This window comes from Mytilus californianus, unplaced genomic scaffold, assembly GCF_021869535.1.
Source record: "Mytilus californianus isolate M0D057914Y unplaced genomic scaffold, xbMytCali1.0.p SCAF_2, whole genome shotgun sequence".
In the NCBI taxonomy this organism is placed as follows: Eukaryota; Metazoa; Mollusca; class Bivalvia; order Mytilida; family Mytilidae; genus Mytilus; species Mytilus californianus.
Window position 1 is genome coordinate 18,003,975 of NW_026262668.1, and position 24,747 is coordinate 18,028,721.

Sequence of the window (24,747 nt, forward strand, 5' to 3'; positions counted from 1 at the left end):
ACTTTCTAAAAAAGGTTTTTTGTGTTGAATATTATTTAAATGTTAAGATACCAAACCGCTTTTAAACTCAACAACAATAACATTTTGAATCTTAATTGTTTTTACTCATACCAAGTTAAATACATGCTAATATAACTACATGCAGAATTTACATCAAGTTTAGCTGTGTAAACACCATATATAATTAACAGTAATCATAAATAATTAATCATCAAATCAATTTAAAACAATATTTCATTTAAAAAATTCAAAAATTGCCGAATTTTTCTTTATTTTGAGATAAACATCTTGAAAAACATCTTATAATTCATCGGGTTTTTGAATAAAAAAAAAAGGGTGCGTTCGGACCCAGGGGGCGAACGTGTAGGGTGCGAACGTGTATTGGGCGCGAACGGACCCGATACCTTACTATATTAGGTTCCAGGGGTAATGCATTACATGTATATGTAAATCAGATACATGTATATGTATCTGATTTATGAAATAAATGGGTCGATTTTAATTTGATTAATTTATATATATCACTATTTATGAGAGCGTTGCTCAATCAGAAAAAGTCCGAAACATTGCCCGGTTTGCATTACTTATTATCTATCCACCAGAACTTCCGGGGATGATTATCTGGTCCAATTTTTTTAATCATTGCCTTATTTGAGCCTCCTTATTTATGTACTGTCCTTGATTCAATTTTAGAGCCTAAACATATAAATCCAGGCTAAACGAAAGACTGTGAATTACAGTAAGATCTATTTATTGTTTGTAATTTTGAAAAGTCAAACGCAAGAGATGTGAGATTTTTTCTGCACCACCAATGGCAATGACTTTTCAGTTGACACTCATGAACATATGAGGAGAGAGGAAAAATGCGATTTTAAAGCAGATCTGTACTGCAATCTAAAAAAAAAGTTGGGATCAACTGAACTTGGCGACCACAATACTTGTATACTAGTATTGTCAACAATACTCGTATATAATTAATGTACAAGTATTGTATACAAGTATTGTCATAGTATTGTTTATATAAAATATAAATACATTGAAGTAGAGTAATTATTACTGCCTTTACTCAAAAATATTCAAAAGTAATGTAATGATTAGAAAAATATGTATTTCAGGATAGAAAATTAGAAACATTTATTCATTTTTTGTAACGAAATGGTCAGGGTAGGAATGGTTTTTGCCAGGGTACGAAATGGGAGGCAGGGTTCAACACTTACGCTAGTCCGCTAGCCCGAGGCTAGTAAAAATTAGGGAGGGCTAGTAAAGATTTCATCACAGTAGTCCGACGGGCTAGTCAAAATTTCACAAAATTTCAATTGTCAACAAATCCTAGATTTTTTGCTGACCTTAGCCGTTTTTATTGTACAGTTTATTCACGTATATTTTGATTGTCAGACATTCATAAAGCAACATACTTTTTTTTACATAGTCTCAATTTTTATATCTGCCTAAATGCATAAGAACAAAAAAACACCAAACAAGTTGTTGATAAAACACATCAATGAATAATAACAAACCCTATTGTTTTTTAAAATTTTTTGTACAATACTTGTACATTAATTATATACGAGTATTGTTGACAATACTAGTATACAAGTATTGTGGGCGCCAAGTTCAGTTGATCCAAAAGTTGGGAGGAAAATTAAATGAAAAAGTTGGGGACAATACTCTGAAAGTCCAGAAAAAACTACGTTTTCCTTAATTCAAAGGATTACATCTCATGCATTGTTAAATAAAACTCGAACAAATGCCTGGTGCAGGTGAGGATCCAGGATTTTGAAAAAGGGGGTCCCCCTGGAAAGCCAATATTTAGAGTGATACTTGTAAAAAGTCTTATGCATTTATCATATACATGTATGAATCTTCATAAGGGGGGAACCCCTGCCCCCACTCCGCCTCTGTGGTTGGAGTGGTTGAGTTATTATACACATAGAAATTCATGGAGGTTCAAAGTTACTCATGTACTTATCATGCTTATTTCATTCAATTATTAACAGTATTTGTACTGTCCAGCTGTCTTGACTGTGTTATTTCAGAATTTCCAAATTTTAATAATTTTATACTGGAAAAGTTCTTTCAGTTTCAAGCAATCCTTCATAATTATTAATTTAATTGAAGATTATTTGCAGGATGTCAACTATTATTTTTTTTTGTAATTTACAAACTAACCCCCCCCCCCCCCCAAAAAAAATAAAATATATATACATTTGTTCTGATATATATGATAGTGACTTTAAACATTTTGGTTGCCTCCATGGGATTTGAAATATAATATTTCCCTCAAATTATAGCACCACATGTCCATTTAACATACATGTACATTCTATTATTAAATCTAACCACATAAAAATGTAGAAGTGCCCTTTAACGTCAGGCGTCAAACGGTCATTTTTGGCTACAATTAGCGTCAAATTGGTTAAAATTTTACAATGATTTGTCAAAATATCCTTATCGTGATTCGTCAGAGGTCTCAAATAATTTTCGTTACCTTTATTTTTGGAAAAAATTCAACGTGATTCGTTAAAATCAGTCGATTTTTTTATCGTCCAAAAGAAAGTTAACAGTTTATCGTCATGCACCAAAAATTACCGTTAACGTCATTTGGCAAGAATTTTTACTGTTATTCATCATGAAGGTACCCCCATTACGACCCTCACATAGCACCAGGTAAATACATATATATACTTAGCACCATGGTACTATAAGGTCTTTTGGCATAACAGTGTGCTATCTGAAACCATTTTATAATAGAATATAACATAAATGTGGCGCTAAAATTTAGGGAAAACAGTTTTATTTCAAATCCCATGGTTTTATTTGAAAAAGCCTGGGAAAACACTGGATAAGATCTACAAATAAAAGAAGACTAGTTCATTTTTTTTTATTCACTGCTATGATCCATCTGTGCATTTTCAGGGTAGGACTACAATGCAATGACTGGTAGAGTATGTCCTTGTTTAGAAAGTTACTTGGGAATCAGGATGGGGGTGGACAGAAGGCACCCCCATCTGGTTTACAGACTATGGGAGTACAGCTACAGAGGAAGTTTGCTAGAGGAGTCCAGTATAACAGTAGGTTGCAGGAATCTCATGAAATATTTTTACATGAGTCCTGGGACTCAGAATTTTCAAATATAAGACTTTCAGTCATTGTGTCTTTACTTTTCATTCAAATATTTTTGTTGAACAAAATAACAAATCTAAATTGAGATTGCTTTCTTAAACATGTTAAACTTTAATAATGAAATAATAATGGCTAAATTGAGGTAATGTAATCTAAATGCATTTTTGAGTCATCAATTTAGGTCTGATGTACTGGTCGTATCATGCTTATTGAGAACCACATTGTACGAAAGGCAAAATATCTACAGTAGGTTAACTTAAGTAAATTTTGACATGTTTAAAATAGCATACAGTTTTAGTGAATTTTTAAGTAACAATAATATTGAGAAACAATTCTCTCCCTAATAGCCACAGAAAGATAACTTTACCCTCATTTCATATATTGACTTTGTTTTGGATTTCTTATGAGGACTAGTACAAGTGCACTTTGTAAATGTATAGCTATAATTCATGTCGTTTTCCAGATTATAGAAATTAATATTACAGTTTTGAAGAAAACAAAGGTATTAAGATATGCTACAAAAACCCAATTATCTAGCTATTCAACAAGATGCATTAATTTTAAAGACCAGACTGTATTTACTGTATCTAAACAGATAATATCGTTGATTCAGTTTATCAGAAAGAATATTTGAAATTTTGTAATAAAAGCCAAAGAAAAAACTTTGTTGGTAATTGAGACCAAGAAAAGATCAGTGTTGCAATGACAATAATGGGTATACATGATATATGTGGACCACCAATATAACTGTTCAACAAAAATATAACTTTTGTTAGGCTGGTATATACATGTATTCAGAATTTGCTCAACCATTTAATTCATATAACCATCAAAATGCGCTTTTTCTCAATCAACTTAAATTGATACATTGTATTCATGAAAATAAATGAATACATATTGCATCTTAATCTGTTTGTTAGTGTAAGTACATGTGTATGTACATGTATGTGTTCTGATAAATGTTTCTTTCTTTTTAGTGAAAATAGTGATTCGAGGAGACAGAAATGTTGGGAAATCATGTTTATTTCATAGATTACAAGGTCACAAGTTTAAAGAAGAATACATTCCGACAGAAGAAATTCAGGTATTTATAAAAAAACAATCCTACTGCTGAAATAGAGTTGAATTTGAATGAAATTAGTCTTTAAAATACATGCAAATGAAACCAAATATACATTCATATTAAAAATGTGGATACATGTATCTCAGTATTGAATGATTAAGTTCACTGAAAATGTTTTTAAAAAATGTGTAAGAATATAGTAGGTGTTTCAATAAACATAGATCAATGACTGCTTCAGTTTTTCATTCTAAAAGTGTTCAAGAAAAGAGTAAATTGGTTTGAAGTTGAACTTTTCCCAATAGGTTTAAGAAACACCAACCAAACAAAACAAGTTTACAGAAAAAAAACATAAAGAGGTTGCAATATGGCCTTCAACAATAAACAAACACCAAAACAATCTTGAAATCACAAAATTTTAAAAGTCATGAGGATCAAAGACCTTAGCAATCTGAATTTCTAAATTGTTCTTTCAGGTCAATTCTTTAGCAAACTGAAATTAAAGTGATCTTGAAATCCGATAAAATTAAGATAAGATTCTTTGTAAGATTAACTTTCAATCTATATAAAAACTTACATATAGATATAAGCAGATGATATAGCCTGGTGACCACAGTCAGAATTTTCAAAATTTAATGGTCAAAACTACTACATGGCTATATCATATATCATTCAACTTCCAAAACGTGTGTACTTTAAAATTAATTTGGTCGTCAAGAGAAAATATGGTGCAGTTTTTTCAGAAATCAAGATCAAAGGTCACTAACCATTTTAGTGAGAAAAAAACATTGAATATATATTTCCAATTTAAATACCCTTTTGGCAGCAGAATGATAGCAGACTGGCATATATATGTTTTCTTCCTTATTCAAGTTTTCATCGAAAAAGTTAAAAAACCATCATTCAATGATTGATTGATTGGTGTTTAACGCCACTTTCAACACTATTGTGCTATTTTGTGGCGGTCAGTTTTTATCAATGGAGGGAGCCAGAGTGCCCGGAGAGAACCACGATTTTAGGTAGGAAAACTGACAATCCTAGTCAATTCAGATTGGAGTACACCTTCCCCGTGCTGGATTTCAATATCACAACCTCAGTGTTGACAGGCTAGTGACACAGTAGTTCGACTACTTAGACCACTCAATCACCGAGGCCCCCATCATTCAATGAGTTTCCTGGGTAAACATATGCGATTTTACAAAAAGGGGGGTAATTTTCATTTTAAAAAGATGTATTTTTTTAAATAACTGTACAAAATGTATAGACAAATATGTATTTGTTTATATAACTATCTATTATACCTCAATGGAAGTGGAAAATTTGAATTTTGGGCATATAGGTTGAATTCGTTACATGCCAAACTGGCAACAAACGTCCAAACTTATTTTTGACTCTTACATAAATAAAGCTATATCAACACAACATCAGAAAGAATAACGAACATCCAAAAAAATCAAAGAAGCAATAAAACATCAACAAATACAAAAAATATCAAGTCCTAACTATATGAGGAAAACTAAACACTTTGCCCAATCAGGAGCCACACACAACTTTCCGGAAATTATCTAAGTTAATGATTTGGTAGTAGATATTTTGAAAGTTTAAAAAAAATTCTTTTTAAAGAATCTTGATCCATAAAAACTTGTGTATATGAAAAGAGAATTACAGTGTAATAAATTTATAGTAGTTACGATACAATTTATACATTAGAGCTTTATTGTATGGTGTTGGAATCCGGTGAAACACAAAATATTCCCGTTTACAGTACTTTGTACCTTCATAATTTGTCATCAAAAGGCTTTTGTGATTAGCTTTTATGAATAATGAACAAAGCATTGTGTTTGATGTTTGAATAAAATAAAAAAAAGGAAATATGATTGAGTGCAGCCATTGAAAAAAGGTCAAACTGCATGCCACTCATGATCTGCATTTTTAGTCAAATTTACTAGCTAAACAATAAAATTTTAAAAAACTGCACCATACGACTTCTTGACGACCAATCTTAAATTCAAGTAAAATCATTTTTCTAGGACTGAGCAAATTTTTAGTCGTTTAATATGAAGTGAAATTAAACTCTTAATAATCAACTTTTTCCTATTCCGTCACCGCACTAATATCCAAGTAATCAGCGTGTTACAGACTTATTTTCTTTGTCAATCTCCTAATTAGGTTTGCAATATACAATGGAACTATAAAACCACAGATGATGTAGTAAAGGTCGAAATTTGGGATGTGGTAGATAAAGGCAAAAAGAAAAAGAAACCTGAAGGACTTAAAATGGATAACTCAGTCAAGGTGATAAACAAATTGTACTGTTTTACATGATTTTCAACAATGATATGCATATTGTAAGATAGTGTACATCTTTGATATTAATTCTTATTGTCAAAGAAATTCAGTAGATAAAGTTAAATGTTACTCTATATCCAACAACTGCTAGATAGATGTTTTGTGAAAAATTTGGTGCACTGGAAAGAAACAGGAACTAACATTTATACTGTACCTTTAATAATTTGCAGCAAGTTGTAAATATTAAAAATGTTGGTCATCTAGTCATTTTCAAAACGGCATTTTCCCACAAAAAATGTGCATTTTGTTTATGGAAAAAAAATCATCAGTACACCATTATAGTTAATGTCAACGCACTGTTGTTTATAAATCTAAATGGCTTGTGAAACTTTTTAATTATAAATACAATTCCCTTGACAATTTTAGTTTGTTTGTTTTTCATTAAAAACCAATTTCCAGGATGAGTGGGAAATATAGTGGATCCCTAGGTCACCCAACTCTTTCAAAAATTATTCTGGGCAAGTAAAATCCTTCACAAAAGTTTGCCCCAGTGACAACATAAAATTCTCAACTTATCAGCTCCATAATAAAATACCAATCCAGGTTCCTGTATAAATCCAATTTAGATTGGGATGCTTGTCTTTCAATTTTGGACTGGCTGATGTTGCTTGATATTTTTATGTTATTCTTTTTCTCTCATGTGATTGTTGATGCCTGGTGGACAATGTTTGAATTATGTTGTTAAGCATTTATATAAAGAAAAATATGTTTAAGAACTGATTTTTTTGACTGTGTATAAATATTTTTAAGTATCATAGTATTTATTCACCGTTAATGTATTGTGAATTTTTTTTTTCTGGATAGTTCACTTCTATGTTATCAAAAACTTCAATTGTTTTCCGTTCAGAAGCAGTTTATGAAATATATGCTTTTTCTTTAGGATGCCCCTGATGAGCCATGTTTGGATGCAGAGTTTATGGATGTATATAAAGGAAGTCATGGTGTTATATTGATGTATGACATAACAAAACAATGGTAATTACAGAACTGTTTACTGTAGTCTATTTTACAATAATCTAATTTCCAAATACAGTTTATAGACTAGAATGGAGTTTTCCACAAAGTCATTCAATGTTAGGCAATCAACTTTTACAACATATTAAGGAATCGTCTTGTAAACAAGCCCAATTAAATGTTTAATGTGAAAAGTTTAGGATTACATGTATAAAAAAAAAAAAATTTTAAATGATTTTTTGTTTAATTTTTTTTGGCTAAAGACCATGTCAAAATAGTGTCTTGACTATAAAATACAATGAACTCTTGATTTTTTTTTTTTACATGTGTTTTTTCCTTTGTTCAAATGCTGTTTAGTTACTTAATCATAGCTGAAGGGAGCTTTTTTATGCCCTGTAGGCAAGAGAAGAAAGGCATTATGTTTTCATGTATGTGCTACCGTTGTCTGTATATCCTTCCAAACTGTATCAGGTTAATGTTTCTATTTAGGGTGGTCACATCAACTTGAAACTTAGTACACATATTCATTATGCAGTAAACTGTTTAATATATATAAACTAAATTAGTGTTTTGACCAAGATATAAAAGCTCACTGAACATAAAAATGTGCGAACTGGGATACATATTATAGTTTTTTAATTTTTAATTTTCTGATATCACATCTAAGAAATTATGATATGGTTGTTATGATTCCTCCATTTATTTGTTTACAGGACATTTACTTATGTAGAGAGAGAGATGGAGAAGGTTCCAGCACATATCCCAGTGTTAGTTCTAGGTAACCACAGGGACATGGGACATCATCGTACAGTCACGGAAGATAAAGCTCGTTATTACTGCCAGCATTATGACAGGTTAGTTCTAGGTAATCATAGGGACATGGGACATCATCGTACAATCACGGAAGATAAAGCTCGCTATTACTGCCAGCATTATCACAGGTTAGTTCTAGTTAATCATAGAGACATGGGACATCATCGTACAGTCACAGAAGATAAAGCTGGCTATTACTGCCAGCATTATGACAGGTTAGTTTTAGGTAATCATAGGGACATGGGATATCATCTTACAGTCACGGAAGATAAAGCTCGCTATTACTGCCTGTATTATGACAGGTTAGTTCTAGGTAATCATAGGGACATGGGACATCATCATACAGTCACGGAAAATAAAGCTCGCTATTACTGCCAGCATTATGACAGGTAAGTTCTAGGTAACCATAGGGACATGGGACATCATCTTACAGTCACAGAAGATAAAGCTCGCTATTACTGCCAGCATTATGACAGGTTAGTTCTAGGTAACCATAGGGACATGGGACATCATCGTACAGTCACAGAAGATAAAGCTCGCTATTACTGCCAGCATTATCACAGGTTAATATTCTTTAAGAATATACCACAGAAGTTTTCACAAACTTATGTCTTGTACATTTTGTGTGGGTATAATTATCACACAATTTATTTATGTGTCGATCACTTCAGTACAGCACATATCATTTGTGTTAGGGAAAATAAACACTACAACTGTAAGAAGAATGTTAATGTTTGAGCATTCCTGATGAGGGTAGGGGGCCTCGGTGGCCGAGTGGTCTAAGTAGTTACTACTGTAATCACTAGCCAGTCAACACTCAGGTTGTGAGTTCGAACCCCGCTCGTGCAGATGCACTCGACTCCAATCTTAATTGACTAGGATTGTCAGTTTTCCTATCGAAGGTCAGTGGTTTTCTCCGGGCACTCCGGCTTCCTCCACCAATAAAAACTGGCCGCCACGAAATAGCCCAAAAGCGATGCTTAAAATTGGCGTTAAAACACCAAAAATCAAATCAATCTGATGAGGGTGAATCAAGAAAAGTGTTTCAGACACACAAAATTTATAAAGTGTTATTTTCACATCTTTCTATGCAGTTCCAAAATCTACTTTATATTTATGCAGATGATCATCGAATTTGTGACAAGATTACATAAAAGCAAAAAAACAGTATTTCAGCTTTATAATGTATTTTTGGATATGTGATTAACGGGGATAATATTACGATAACATAAAATCCATGTAATATAATATGTCAGTAAACCTGTATGTGTGAAGTATACACAAATTTTATATTTTTATGTATAAGATTGTCAAAACCATAATGGATCAGCTCAGTATTAGTATGTTGACAAAGGTCCATATCCCCTGTGAAGATCCTGAATAACATATAATACAGTATCACATCAATGTTATGTCCATCATAAAAAGGTTTAACAGCTTTTATATAAGAAATTGTTAAAACTTATCTTTTTCTATATAATGATTTCATTTAAAGAACAGAGGGTTCAGGTGAAGTGAGGTATGCTGAATCTTCTATGTGTAATGGCTTTGGTCTGAGATATCTCTGTGTCAACATTTATTACATTTAATGATTTTTGTTTTCAGACCAGAGGGTTCAGGTGAAGTGAGGTATGCTGAATCTTCTATGTGTAATGGCTTTGGTCTGAGATATCTCTGTGTCAACAGTTTATTTCATTTAATGATTTTTGTTTTCAGACCAGAGGGTTCAGGTGAAGTGAGGTATGCTGAATCTTCTATGTGTAATGGCTTTGGTCTGAGATATCTCTGTGTCAACAGTTTATTTCATTTAATGATTTTTGTTTTCAGACCAGAGGGTTCAGGTGAAGTGAGGTATGCTGAATCTTCTATGTGTAATAGCTTTGGTCTGAGATATCTCTGTGTCAACAGTTTTTTACATTTAATGATTTTTGTTTTCAGACCAGAGGGTTCAGTTGAGGTGAGGTATGCTGAATCTTCTATTTGTAATGGCTTTGTTCTGAGCTATCTCTGTGTCAACAGTTTATTTCATTTAATGATTTTTGTTTTCAGACCAGAGGGTTCAGGTGAAGTGAGGTATGCTGAATCGTCTATGTGTAATGGCTTTGGTCTGAGATATCTGCACAAGTTCTTCAATCTGCCTTATCTACAGCTCCAGGTATAGTTTTCCTTTGAAGACTTTCAGAAATTCTGTAACTGAAGTTGCTTAAATCCATGCCATTTGGACTATGTTAAATAGATGTCTGGTTGGCAATTATACCATATATCTTATAAATTCATAAACTTTTCTTGTTATATAAAAATAAGACGATGTGGTATAATTGCCAATGGGACAACTCTCCATCAGAGACCTAACACCGAGGTTAACAAATATAGGTCACTGTACAGCCTTCAGCAATTAGCAAAACCCTAGTCTAAATCAGTAAAAATTAGGAAATAACAATTTAAGTAAACTCCAAAGTAATTTCTCGAGTCCGAAGTCCAAACCAATGCCAATATAAAATCAAGCTTAACAGCTGATAGTCTAAATGGGTAATGAGTCTACTAATGACGGTCATATCTCAATTTTGTATGAAAAACGTTCTTTAACTGTCAGGCTGTCAGCTTTACTTATCATTGTGGTATCAAAACCTTCAACTTGTATCATTTGAAAGGGTTCAACAAAGCACCATTCATTTTAAGAAGCTAGAGATTTGGGAAACACAACAACACCTTTTGGTTAGGTCAGTAATTTACAAATCAACAAAGAAGTGAAAAAAATTAAGACAAGTTACAGAAAACTTTAAATATTTTGAAGAAGGATACCAGAAACCATTGGAGAGGAGTTGTTGATATCTGAACTATATCTAATGTAGATTTCTGTACATATGTACATCCACTCGATGGGCATATCAGTATAGGGTTAAATGATTTTGTGTCAAGGCTATCTAAAACAAAAGTTTTCCCAAACTATGAAATAAGATTGTTTTTGATGGGTACTAAAATATTATGTAACATTTTTTCACCGGTCAATATTATTCATTCGAATTGACTAAGGAAATGATCTTTTAAACACTGGACATTATTCTCCAATTTTGAGTTGAAATTTCTAAAGTTATTTCGAACAATAATTGCAGCACACACAATATTTTTCACATACTGTTTAATGGTTTAGGAAATGAAAACATGCTTTGTCATAAATTAACATAAACATGTTGCAGGACTAATTGTTCTTTATTGTAACAGAAATGAGGGCAATATTATCATATCTTATATCTTAAAACAAAAACACAAAATATTATAACATGAAACAAAATGCTATATTGCAGAGAGAATCCTTATTGAAGCAGCTAGAGGTCAATTCAGAAGACTTTAGGTCAACTGTAGAAGAATTGGATATCCATGAAGAATCAGAAGAACAAAATTATGATGTGTAAGTTTGGGTAGACGAAAATTGCATACCAGTAAACTAACATTTATAATATTTGGTGTAACAGATGGAGACATGCTTCGCTGTGCAATGTCATTCCAGGTTTTCGTACTAATTTTAAACTTATTCTACCCTGTACACTGTTATAAAATATTTATACCCTCTAATGGTGATTTGTTATGCTTTTATGTACAGACACATATATTTTCTATTGACTGTATATTAAATACAAAGTAAAGTTTTCAGGAAATAAAGAATATGGTAATCTGTACCATGATAACTGTATAACTTGATTAAATTTAGTTTATCATAACTTATAAGTTATATATTATATGTACATTATTATTCAGGTTCATTGATAATTTAAGCAATAAAAGAAGACAGCAACAAGACAAATTTTCTGGGTCAGCTACGTCAGAGTCTGATCTCAAACAAGAGGTTATCATAGAGAACTCTTCAGCCAGTGGAGGTAAGAAAATTTTACTGGCATGGATTTGCGACTTATGTAGCTTCTAATGTACATGTGCAACTGTTATTAAGTATTGTGTGTTCTAATTAACGTGTTGTTAATTTTGATTTGGTGATTTTTTTAGATTGAATATGGCACATCTTGTCTACATAAGAAAGAAAATAATATTTTTTGTTGTGTAGCCATATTTGCAAATTTCCTTTTATCTTTATATTTTATAAGGAGATGTGGGTTATACACCAATGATTCAGAACACAAGACATTTAAAGGGCAACATACAATTAACAATATATGTTAACTTCTTAATCTTCCTGAGTCTATAAAAGTGCATATTGTTCAGTAAATGCAGTGACAATATTATGCATAATATGTAATCAAAATAAAATCTGATAAAAAAATATATGGTGAGAGTTAAATCTAATTTTACAGTAAAAAGTATGATTATGTAATAGTTTTATAGATGACTTTAAAAAAAGATAATCTGGGATTCTAAATATAGATCAATGTGATAACTGAATTAAAGAAAATATTGACTTTTTTATTTGTATTAATTTACTTGTAATCACATTAAATAAAGTTTCTAATAATTACATAATTGATGTTAATTTCAGTGCCAAAATCATTATCTATGCCGGCTTTACAACAGACAACTATTTCTAATAAATCTGAATCAAAAACACCAACAAACCAGGAATCAGTTCCTCCCGTTAGTTCTCCTGAAGAAAAACCAGCAAAACAAGTCAAATCACCAAATCAGACTCCGGCCAAACCAACAGAACCAGAGCAAAAAACTGGTTTCTTTTCCAGACTTTTTAAGAGTAAAGAAACTCATGTGGAGAAAAAAGATGTAAAAGGTAATGACAAATGGTACAACTTTCTTACCACCTTATGCAGAAAATGTGATAGCATACATATGATTGTACAGTAGACTCCACCTAATCGGATATTGGCTAAACGAATATATCGGTTATTGTAATATTATTTCAAAACACCAAACCCTTCCCTATATGTTTCATGTTAATTTTATCATGTAATCGAATATCAGATATAAGAATATATTGGCAAATAGGATAAGAATATTCAGGAAATTTTGTTCAAAACCATGCACAATCGGATATTTCAATGTTTTTTCTGACAGGAAATGTACCCGGAAGTTATGAAATTACAGTCTTGCAGACAAGAAAATTTAGTTTTGACTAAATAAAAAGGAACTATTTCTTAATAAATTGTTGTCTTTATTCATTGTCTTCCTTTGTTATGTGAATTAGATGCCCTTTAAATTCAAATGGTTTGAATTTATTTATAAAATATCAAGAGCAGTACGTTGCTGTTGGGAGAATTTTGATAAAACTCTAAATGCTCACAGAATCAGAAATATAATTTAAACTGAATGTACCTCCTTCTGAATGATTTATTGCAATATACATATAAATCCCTTTTGACAAGAGAAATTAGACTTTTGTCAGATAAAATTTTGTTACATGTGCATTGTTTACAAAATTTGAAGGAAGCCTCTAGAACCATGACCTAAACATAAACAGTCTTCAGAAAACTTAAACTTGATGCTATAATACTTTATCAATCCTGATTATTTTCATAAATTTAAATTTGATTATTTAAAAAAAATTAAATATCTAACAAATACGATTTTAGTTTAGAGACAACACAGAACATGCTTTGATCTATTTATAGCCGAAATTGGCTTACCTGTGATAATGTAAATAATGGATATTTATTTGTTTACAAAACAAATAAAGACGCAAACTATGGATGGTAGATATTTATTCACATAAATATTTTAGGACATTTGATTTATTTTAATAAATATAGGATTTAAAAACTGAAAACAAATATGAGCATTACATAACCAGCTGATAATTTTTTACACAAACATCGTGGTGATGTAACTGATAAAAATCACTCCAGCCCTTTCATATAAATAGCAGTGGTCAGGGCTAGTACCATCTCAGGATCAGGTCTACTCATTATTGCAGAATATTCAATGAATATACATTTATCGTCTATTTGAATATATCGAGTAATGGGATATTTTTAGCTGACATTTTGGGTATCCGATTTGCTGGAGTCTACTGCACTATGATTGATGAGAATAAAATTTCTTTGAAAAAAAATGTTTAAGGGTTTTTAATTGTTATGAGGCTGTTATATACAGTAGACTTTAGATTCTCAAAATGTCAGCCAAAAATATCCAATTTCCCCAATATATTCAATTAGACGATGAACATTTTTTCATCAAAGCTTCTGCAATAAATAGCTTGACCTAATCCTTTAGATGTTACTAGTGCCGACCACTGCTATATAAAAGGGTAAAGGTGATTACTTTCTTTATTTTTCACGTACATCACCATGATGTTCAAGTTTTTTAGTCCCCTACCGACGAAGTCGAAAGGGACTTTAGGTTTGCACTCCGTCCGTCTGTCCGTCTGTCCATCCGTCAGTCCGGCAAATCAGCTTTCCACACTTTTTTTCTTCGTTTTTGAAGATATTGATTTGATATTTGGTATATAGTTTTATCATGACAAGTTATAGACCAAGTTCAAATTTTGTTCCTGTCTGATGATTTAGTCCAGAGTTATGGACCATAACTCTAGACCATATCTAATGAGAGTACTATGTTAAACCATATTTCTGTACAAAGGGAGATAACTCATTTTTTAAAAGACATTCTTTGTTAAATTATTTGAAGAATTTTTTGACAGGTTTGTTTGTTAGTTATTATAAACTAATTTTCTGAATGCTATATATAAAAAAAAAATTATGAAGAGAAATCCTTTAATTAGATAATAATCTATTTTATTTAATGTATATATTTCAATACATTACATTGTGTAGATAAAAATTGTTGACATTTTATAGATAAGTTACAAATCTATATTAGTTTGTGACAAATGAAAGAAAAAAATATTTGGAACTATTAATTATATCTGATTATAATTTGAAAATAGATATACACTGTATTACATCATATTGGATTTTAGAGAACTATTAATCATATCTAATGTTTTTTTCATCATGCTTATAAGATATTGATTGATAATTGGTATATAGTTTTATCATGACAAGTTACAGATCAAGTTCAAATTTTTGTTTCGGTCTTAAAATTTTGTGCAGAGTTATGGTCCTTGGACTTGAAAAATTCACTTATATAATCAGTTTTCCACACTGTTTTTAGTCATGCTTGAAGATATTGACATGATATTTACTTTTTGTTTACACCATGACAAGTTATAGAACAAGTTAGCATTTTGTTCCAGTATAATGTATTTTTACCCGGTAGGGGACTATGTATTGCCATGCAATACTCTCAGAATGCTTGTTTTATGGAGAATTTATTCCCATAGGCATAAGATTTTTTTTAAATATGATCAAGCCCATGACAGTTCTTAATAATGCCTGAAAAGACATTCACATTTGATAGTCCCCTTATTTAATCTTTTGTGTTGTGTAAAAAGAGTTTCTGATGGACACCAACCTCAAACAACAAAAATTAAGATTAGAAGCATGATTTTCATGTGGAATTCTGTTTAAGAAAATGTATGTGTATAGTATTTAGTTTACATTTGGTGTTTCAGAAAAAATAAAGGAAGATGATCCAGTTACAAATGTGGATGAGTTCATTCCAGATGGAGGGGCAATTGATGCTAGCTTCTTGGATGATTCCAAAGACACTAAGGATAGTGGAAAAATTAAGAATGTGGAAGAAAGTGATAGGTATTGTGTTTTATCCAAATTGTTTCAGAAAATTTTGAGATAAGATTCTTTTATCTCTGGTTTCATTGAATTTTTATAATATTCCTAGCATAATTCTAAGTGAGCATATAGACACTGCTTTGTCTTTCTATCCCCCTGAAGCAAATTATTTGCAGATTTTTATAAATTACTTTTTGGGTACAAAACTAATACATGTACCTACCATGAAATGCATGAAATACAGGTCAAGTTTGAAATTCACTGATGACCAATTGGTTTTTGGGAGTTGAGACACTTAAATTGCCCTCAACTGGTTTCAGGACGATAAAATTAGTTAGCTATGAGCTAAGATCGTTGTAATATTGCAACCATCAAATACAGTTCAAAATAATTGATACTGACTGCTTTAAGTCTGTAATTATTATACTCCTACTCTTAACATTCGCCTTGCTCGTTTGTCCATTATTCTGTCTGATTGTCCAACAAATATTTTTGTCACACTTTTATCAGATACTACTGAACAGAATGACTTCATATTATGTCAGCAGCTTGTCAGTGCTGAGTTGTAACGTGTGAGGACCTTTTGGATCTGTCAAACACCACTTCTTGTTTGCCCACACTTTGAATTTTCAATATGTTGAAGAATTTATATTTATCGTCACACTTTTCTCAGGTACTACTGAACAGGATGACCTCATGTTTAGTCAGCAGCTTGACAAGGATAAGTTGTGACGTTTCGGCACTTTTCAGATCTGTCAGACACCTACTTACTATTTGCTGATATTTTCAATTTTTCAATATGATGAATAAACTTTAAATTTTTGTCACACTTTCCACAAGTACTACAAAAGTTGCAGCTCTTAAGTAATAATGATTTTTCATTCCACAGTGAGGATGAAGGTAATCCAATGGTAGCAGGATTCCAAGATGATTTAGACTCTGATGATAATTTTATTCCTACACAAGTTGCAAGTGATGATAGTGACTCTGATCATGATAATATGCAGATTCAATCTAAATCAAACATTCAAAGGAAACAGAGCACTGAGTCAGATGTAAATCATTTTAATAACACTGAATCAAACGCAAAAGAAATTGAGAGTGAAGACTCTGATCATAACATTCCAGTAACTAAGGATGAATCAGATATTGATGATAATCCAGTCACTCAGGTAACAGTTGCTGCTGATGATTCAGACATAGAAGAAAATGTGAACAGTCAAGTGTTAGTTACTGACGATGTGTCAGACATTGATGAAAATTTGGATAGTCATGTGACTGTTGCCGCTGATCAGGATATTAGTGACGATGACACTGTAGATAAAGACAAGGAAATGAATAATGTGACAGAAAATACTACAGCAGACCAACGACTTAGAAGTGATTCTGACCTTGGACAGCAACCTGATTTTGGTGATTGGCTAGATACGTTAGAAAGTAAAGTAAGTGTGGGAAGTATTAGTAAAAACATTTTGGCTTAGACAATGGAAATTTGTAAATCCGGTAAATATAAATGAGGGGACTTTTATCCAGCTCATAAAACTTTTTCTATATAATGGAAGATTTCGCTAATTTTGAAACAGGTTTTTCCAAACTTATTAAAAAGTTAAAATCCTTTTAAACCATTACTACATACATATATTTTTGATATGATCTATCTACCAAGTTTCATGTTTTGATGTGAATTAGAAAAAAGATCTGGAGTAGAACATACATATATCCAAAGCATTGCTTATACCATTTCAAGCGTCAAATAATTCCATAAGATGTATAGAAAAAGTTCCAACTGACAGACAGAAAGACAGACAGACTGATACCTAGCTAATTTTCAAATTTTGGTTTTTAAGGTGTACTTTGAACTTAAATATATTGATATATATATGTATAAATGCAAAATATATGTTGATACCAATTTCAATAGAAAGTTTAATTTATAGTATTTAATAAAAAAACAAACATATTGGCTAATGCCAGAGCTGCTGAATAAAAGATAAATAGTTATACAAGGATGCATAGCTTACATTATTCAAAATACCACTACATTGACAACAACACTTAAGTAAACTGCATCTTTTATTGTCGACATGTTTCGTCTATTAGATCGGCGTCATCAGGACATCATTATTCAAAATAGAAATATACATTTTTTTATTGCAGAATAAAAAGGATGCAAAAACTAGTCACGTTTCAAAAGACAAAAGTGAGTAAGATAATATTAACAGGTGTAAAAAAACCAATGCAGATAAAAAAATAATATTGTGATTTTACAATATGTGACATATTCCAAGCTCCAAACAAAACATTTTTTTAGTTTCTGTTTGAATTGCTTCTTCTGAGATGATTTTTAATGAGCATTCAGATGATTTTTAATGAGCAGTCAGATGATTTTTAATGAGAAGTCAGATGATTTTATTTTATTTTATCTAGTGATTATGCAGGCCCTTAGATTTCCTTCAATTCGTGGACAGCATGTAAGCCATAATAGGAAGTTGTCATCCTTGAATGGGAAAGGTTCATTGTGTAAACATGCTTGAATAAAAACAGCCAAAAAATTGACATCTAGTAATCCATTATTTCTCAATTCATGTTTCTTTTTACAAAAAACAATGTACCTACACCATAATATGTAATACAATCTCACAGCATTATTTATGAGCTGTTTTCCACAGTGATGACAGTAATGTTTTAAATGTCCTAGAGAAGGGGTGGATCCAGGGTTTGAGGTAAGGTTGTTTTTTTATGTCTGTGTGAACACAGAAAAAAAATGAAAATAATAAAGAATTGTTCACCAATTTTAAATGTAATGAAAAGTTAGAATTTTATGTTTTATGGTGTCCATATAGTTTATGTAGCTAGAGCTCTGATATTATAGATTATCTGATATTCTTTCAATTGACATTGTAAAATATAATTTGTGAGCTACACTGTGAAGCTTCAATGCTTGTGATTATTGGAAACAATTCAAAAGGTTTCATAGTGTGTGGAGTGGCTGATGTTTTACGATGCATAAGAATGTTTTACTAAGTTAGAACAAACAAAAATATCAGTATCTTGGAATCTCATGGTCTTATTGCTGGAAGTTTAACAATACCCATTAATGTTTTGTTTCAGTTGATGTGCTTGGTACTGATGTAATAAAGAAAAAGAAAAAGAAGAAAAGAGACAAAGAAGAAATGGTAAAGCCATAGGAAGTTATCCACATTTGTATTTATTCAACTTTAAAAAAAAATAAATAGAATTGAGTGTTTGCAATAAGTTATGATTTTAAGCAAAAAATCAAACTTCAGTCTTTCAGGTGTTTGTACTTATTCAGTATTAAATCCTGTGAAGGATAACATTGAATTCCCATATGTATTCTATGAAATTCATCTCTTCAATTCTCTGTATCATGTCAAAAAGCATGTCATACTAAATGATGTGTTTATTAACCCTTACCATGCAGGTTTTATCTTTTGATGGGTTAGGTACCACTTTGGGTTTCAATCCTCTCATTGTTGCATAGGTCCTTGTTAACACAATCAATGGAATTAAATAGACATAACTCAAAATCACTTTATTACATTTATTTTAACTCTAACCCTCAAATCACAGGATAATGTCATTTATAGTATACAAAATTTCCATTCCATTTCTCCATTGAAAAGAAATCATATAAAATGAACAGAGTTATATAAAGGACAATGAAAGAATCATTAAATTACATCATTTAGAATGGAGCAAATTTATCATAAAAGAGAATTATGAAATCAATACGCTATTCACGACACCCATGATGTTCGATCGTCTCAGGGAGGGTTAGTTCATTTCCAATTTAAAGAATATACTGTGGATTCATTTATTTTTGTGGGTATCAATTTTCGTGGATAGAGAAAAAAAGACGTTTCGTGGTATACGTAAATTCGTGGATCGCTGATTACCAAAAAAAAAAAAAAAATCAGATACGTAATTCGTGGATTTCTTTTTGATTTAGGAGATCATATAACCTCCTTGGTTTGATCAATAATAAAACAAACAAAAAAGAAGGAAGGAATTCATTGAAAAAGTTTTGAATTATCAAAATCCTCGCTTGGTCATTCTAGGTTAAAGTGTTCATTGAAAACTATTACAATAATGGACAGAGACAACTAATTATTTGTTTGTTTTACAATTTATAAATTCTTGTCGGAATTTTATAAGGCATTCAAAACTCTATGATTGAAAGCTCATTTCCCTAATCACGATATAATAAACAGTCATATAAGTAAAAGGTGTAAAAATAAATGTTCCTGTCATAAACAATATTACCTACGGGCAATATCCCCGTACTTAATCCTATTGATTTTTAATCACCAGTAAACCAAACTATGACACGGTAATTAACAACTTGCAGTTATTTTCCATGAACAGTTTTAATCAATTTTAAAAAGTAAATTATCACTGATATTCGATATTTTTATTATTGATTTAATCAAAATACTTGTATCTTCTTTCATTAAAAACACGTGTTATGTTACAATGTTTATCGCTAGTCAACACTATACTAGAACTGCATAACATAACCGGAAATAAACATCCAACTCCATACACATTTCTCAGGATTATTCTTCGTTGAATTCTTAAATTCGTGGTTCGCTGTGACCCACGAAACCCACGAAAAATTGGTATACCACGAATAAAAATGATTCCACAGTATACATCGGCTAATTTAAATTGTATTCTACGGAGTTTAGTGACATATATATAGAAACAGTGGGTGACAGAAATGTTTTTTTCATAGTCATCAATAAGTTTATAACTATGTCAAAACTCATAGAATTTTACGTAAATTGGTCAGAAGCTTATTTTTATTATCAAAATTCCACTGCAAAGTAATGCAAATATTTTTTTCTATTATCCCTTATTTTATGATTAAGAGATAATGTCTGAAGCAAAATTTGAAAATATGTGTATTTTATTTTTAATTTTTCAGTATTTTACTGAAAGATGGACTTAGCTTTTTTCAGTTGAAATTTACAGACTTTCCTTATTACCATTATCTCATTCAAAGTGGATAAACCCTTAAAATGTAAGCTTTTAAACATCCATGCAAACAACTGTTTATCAAATTCTCTTTCATTTTCAGGTTGATGATGACAAGAAAAAAAGTAAAAAGAAAGACAAAAGTAAAACAAAAAAAGAAAAGAAGAAGAAAAAGAAAGATTCAGATGAAGAAGATTTAGAAACTTTTTTAAATGATGTCCCTTCACAACCAAGTGGAGATTATGATGAATTGTGATGAATGGTTACAGGGGGATTTTAACACATAGCTATATAAGATATAGTTAAATCAATTATGTCAATTAAAAGAAAGAAGCTTGTTATATATATATGCTGAAAAGAGAGTATGCTACTAGTACTACTAGACTACAATGTATGCCATACAAAATAAATCAATATGGTGGCTTTATAGATCACATGAGATCTCAATCTTCAAATTTTTGAATTCCGTAATTTGAACTACTTGATTGTTTGGTAACATGGTATGTTATAAAAAATAAATCAATATGGCGGCTACGTAAAAGTATACATTACATGAGATCTCATATTTCAAATTTTTAATTCCTTTATTTGAACTTAATACATGTACATGTAGTGGTAAAAGAAATTCCAATCAAAATTGGCTGGGATAAACCACTAACCTGCAAGGCATTGACTCTATGATTATAATGGCTATTTTTAAATTATTTTATTACTTTCCTTTTGAATGTTTACAAGAGGGTTTGAGTTATTTGAAAAACAGAAAACATGAATATTTTTTTTAATTATTATTATGCATACAAATTGTTGAGGCCCATCTATAACATTGTCATTATACTGGATCCAGACTTAACCCTTACCATATTGTTGATAGGCTATAGTACATTACAGTGGATTTCATCAACCCATATAAATATAAATATATATATATATAAAACAGTATCCAATTCTTCCAATAAAATAACAAATACTGTACTTTTTTTAATAGGAAAACTTTCAAGTGATTGAAACTGTTCCATGTTAACATATTTACTAGATAAAGAGATTTAAAGTGCTTTTTATGAATCAACCTCTAGGTTATTTTCTTTACACATTTAAGTTAATCCAAACAAAAAGCCAAAATTATATCTGAGTGTAAATATATACTTTTAGGACCATGTGACTTGTGCACAAAAATCATTGTCAGGTGTTAGAATTACCTATGAATAATATCTTGGTTTACTTGATTCCTATGCACTAAGTGATATTTTGAATGGAAATAAATCTAAATATTCTTAATAAATGTGATTCTGCTTTACATACAGAATTGTACATTATGTAAAAACTTACTAATCAATCATGAAACATATTTGCATCTCAGTTCAGGTGATTGTGTTGCCACATGCACCAGAATACTGTAATTCTGAATTTTTTGTGATGTATCATTACTGCAAAAAAACTTGCATTAAAGATTGCAATGGCAATATTCTGGCTCAAAAAATGTTTAAAACTACTATCTTAAATTTGCTTAAAGTTACCTGGTAAAATGAGGTAATTTTGAATGAGACATAAGGGAGAAACCCCACTTGAGCCCCATATTTGAATGCAACATTTTCTGATATTGCATTAATTAGTATTGCCTTTCAATTGCATGCAAAATTCATGTAATAAAAGTTGAACTAATAGTTATTATAGCATTCACATTTGTAAGTTTTAGTGTAAGGATAAATTCAGTATAGTAATTAGTATAGCCTTATATGGGTTGGGTCCTCTAAAGTAAACAGAGGACTTTTGAAGGCTTGAACATAGAAATATTAACCATCTTTTACAAAGCAAAAGTTCCACATTCTTATCTTCCACTGTTGATTCCGTTCCATTGTATACTGAGGTAACATGGTTTACAGAATATACGGAACACAGAAGGTGCTTAATGTGAAAATATTGATGTTGGTAAGCTTTCACAGTTGTGGCTGGTGATATTTTGATTGAATCCGTTTGAATTTTGTGTGTACAGTAAATTAGTGTTATGCAATGTACGGTGAAAGAGATAAAGACTTTGTTCTAGTCAATGGTTATATGTTTAAAATAATGATATTCATGGTACCAAAATGTAATGCTTTAAAATTAAACATCTGTTATGTCAAGTTCCAGACTTGATATTTGAGGGTCTGGATGGGGGGGGGGTTCCTTCATTTCTGTATTTTTTATTTTTTAGCCAGTTTTTCTCCATTATTCATATTTTTTGGCACATTATTCTCTATTCTTTATTTTTTTTGGTCCATTTTTCTCTATTCTTTATTTATGTTGCTCTTTATTCTGCACATTTTGCTTATTATTCTCTATATTGTAAACCCCATCCAGACCCTCATATTAAGTATATTTGTTAAGATATTACGAAATGGATTTTGTTTTTAAATAGTTTTTAAAATGTTTTAATTTAATGTGATATTGAAAAGTGTGGTATGGTTGTATTTGTTAAGTTTGTTTAGAAATGAGTTCAATTTGGAAACTCATCATTGCAAAAACAAAAATGCATATTATTTTAATTTTTCTTTGTTTATGCCAAAAATGTATTCTCTTATAATTTATGTCAAAAACTTATTTGAGAAAAGTACACAACTTGTTCCATATCATTGCAAATTTTGAATAAATTTGAAAAATCATGTTTTGTTATGCATCTTAGTAATATTCATTGGAGGTGGTATTGTATCCACTGCATTGTGGATGGTATTCTACCAAGCACATAGCATTGAAGAGTTGTAAGAGCAATCTGCTTGGATTCATAAAAATGTGTTTGAGTAGATTGATAGGTATATTGATACCTCATTTACATAATATAGATCTGAATATGCATGTGAAAGTTGAAGCTGGAAAATCAGCATTCATCAATTAACCAATCAAAAGCTTTGTTGCATAGAGATGCTTACCTGTGTAGAAGATAGGTAGAACTTCAGAGAATTTTCATTATATATTTAATTAGTGTCTACTGGAGAAAGTGTGTATTCATTGTATGTGTCATTGAATCTACCGAATACAAAGAATAGTTATAGATTATCGTTGGTTATCTCAACAAGATTGATTTTCTCACTTGAGCCGATACGGCGAAAGTGAGAAAAGCAATCGAGTTGAGATGACCAATGATAATCTGTTTCTCACTATTTTACATATGAAGACATTGTTATGTTCCTTGACAACAGCACGTGTTCCCTTAGTTTCTAGCGATAATTTTCATATCACTCGCCTCCGTTTTCATATCACTCGACTCCGCTGAGAACGGAAATTATCAGTCAGCAAGATCAAAGGAAAAATTTGTAAAATAGCGATAATAGATTTTATTGAAATATCAACATCTTTAGACAGGACATAAAGTTGACATAAGTTACGCTTAATAATGTAAGAGGATCTAGACGGGGTTTAAAGAATAGAGAATAATGGACAAAACGTGCAGAATAAAGGGTAAAATGAAATAAAGAGTAGAGAAAAATAAGCAAAAAGAATAAAGAAAAGAATAATGGGGTGCTGAAATATAAAGTATAAAGAATAATGGGCAAAATAAATAAAGAAAAATTTAAAAATATCTTTACTTACATCTAGAAATTGGCGACGAGAATCGGTTGAGAACTAAACGTTATGATAAAATAGATAAAGTTTTCCTATTGTGAACTTTCCATTTCTATGTATCAACATTCAAGCAGCGCCTGCAAATGGATTATATATCTCCAAGTTGATACAAAATTCAAGAGCTTGCATTTCCTGTCATGATTTCCTAGTTAACGGATTGCTGCTTACAATGAAGCTTCTGAACAAAGAGTTCCACCCTCCAAAAGTTTTTTTTGTTTTGGACGCCACCATGATTTAATTAAATGCTATGGAATATCTATCCCACAG

General features: G+C 31.0%; 1 protein-coding gene across 1 annotated transcript; it reads left to right on the plus strand.

The window, feature by feature from the left end:
* Positions 1 to 607: 607 nt before the first annotated feature.
* LOC127729391 (rab-like protein 6) lies at positions 608 to 23,522 on the plus strand. Its single transcript, XM_052237215.1, has 15 exons — positions 608 to 739; positions 2,917 to 3,071; positions 4,101 to 4,207; positions 6,353 to 6,478; positions 7,413 to 7,507; positions 8,200 to 8,340; positions 10,349 to 10,454; positions 11,605 to 11,708; positions 12,056 to 12,174; positions 12,786 to 13,028; positions 15,768 to 15,906; positions 16,775 to 17,327; positions 18,043 to 18,085; positions 18,997 to 19,061; positions 20,987 to 23,522. The coding sequence occupies exons 2-15, from the start codon at positions 2,948 to 2,950 to the stop codon at positions 21,137 to 21,139; spliced, it is 2,118 nt and encodes a 705-aa protein (XP_052093175.1). The 5' UTR covers positions 608 to 739; positions 2,917 to 2,947; the 3' UTR covers positions 21,140 to 23,522.
* Positions 23,523 to 24,747: the final 1,225 nt, after the last annotated feature.

What these genes read in the sequence shown, in the direction of transcription:
- LOC127729391 (XM_052237215.1), top strand. Translation starts at nt 2,948, where the DNA reads ATGTCCTTGTTTAGAAAGTTACTTGGGAATCAGGATGGGGGTGGACAG. An exon ending in TACTGCCAGCATTATGACAG is followed by an intron (nt 8,341 to 10,348) that starts GTTAGTTCTAGG and finishes TTTTGTTTTCAG; the next exon opens with ACCAGAGGGTTCAGGTGAAG. An exon ending in AATGTGGAAGAAAGTGATAG is followed by an intron (nt 15,907 to 16,774) that starts GTATTGTGTTTT and finishes TTCATTCCACAG; the next exon opens with TGAGGATGAAGGTAATCCAA.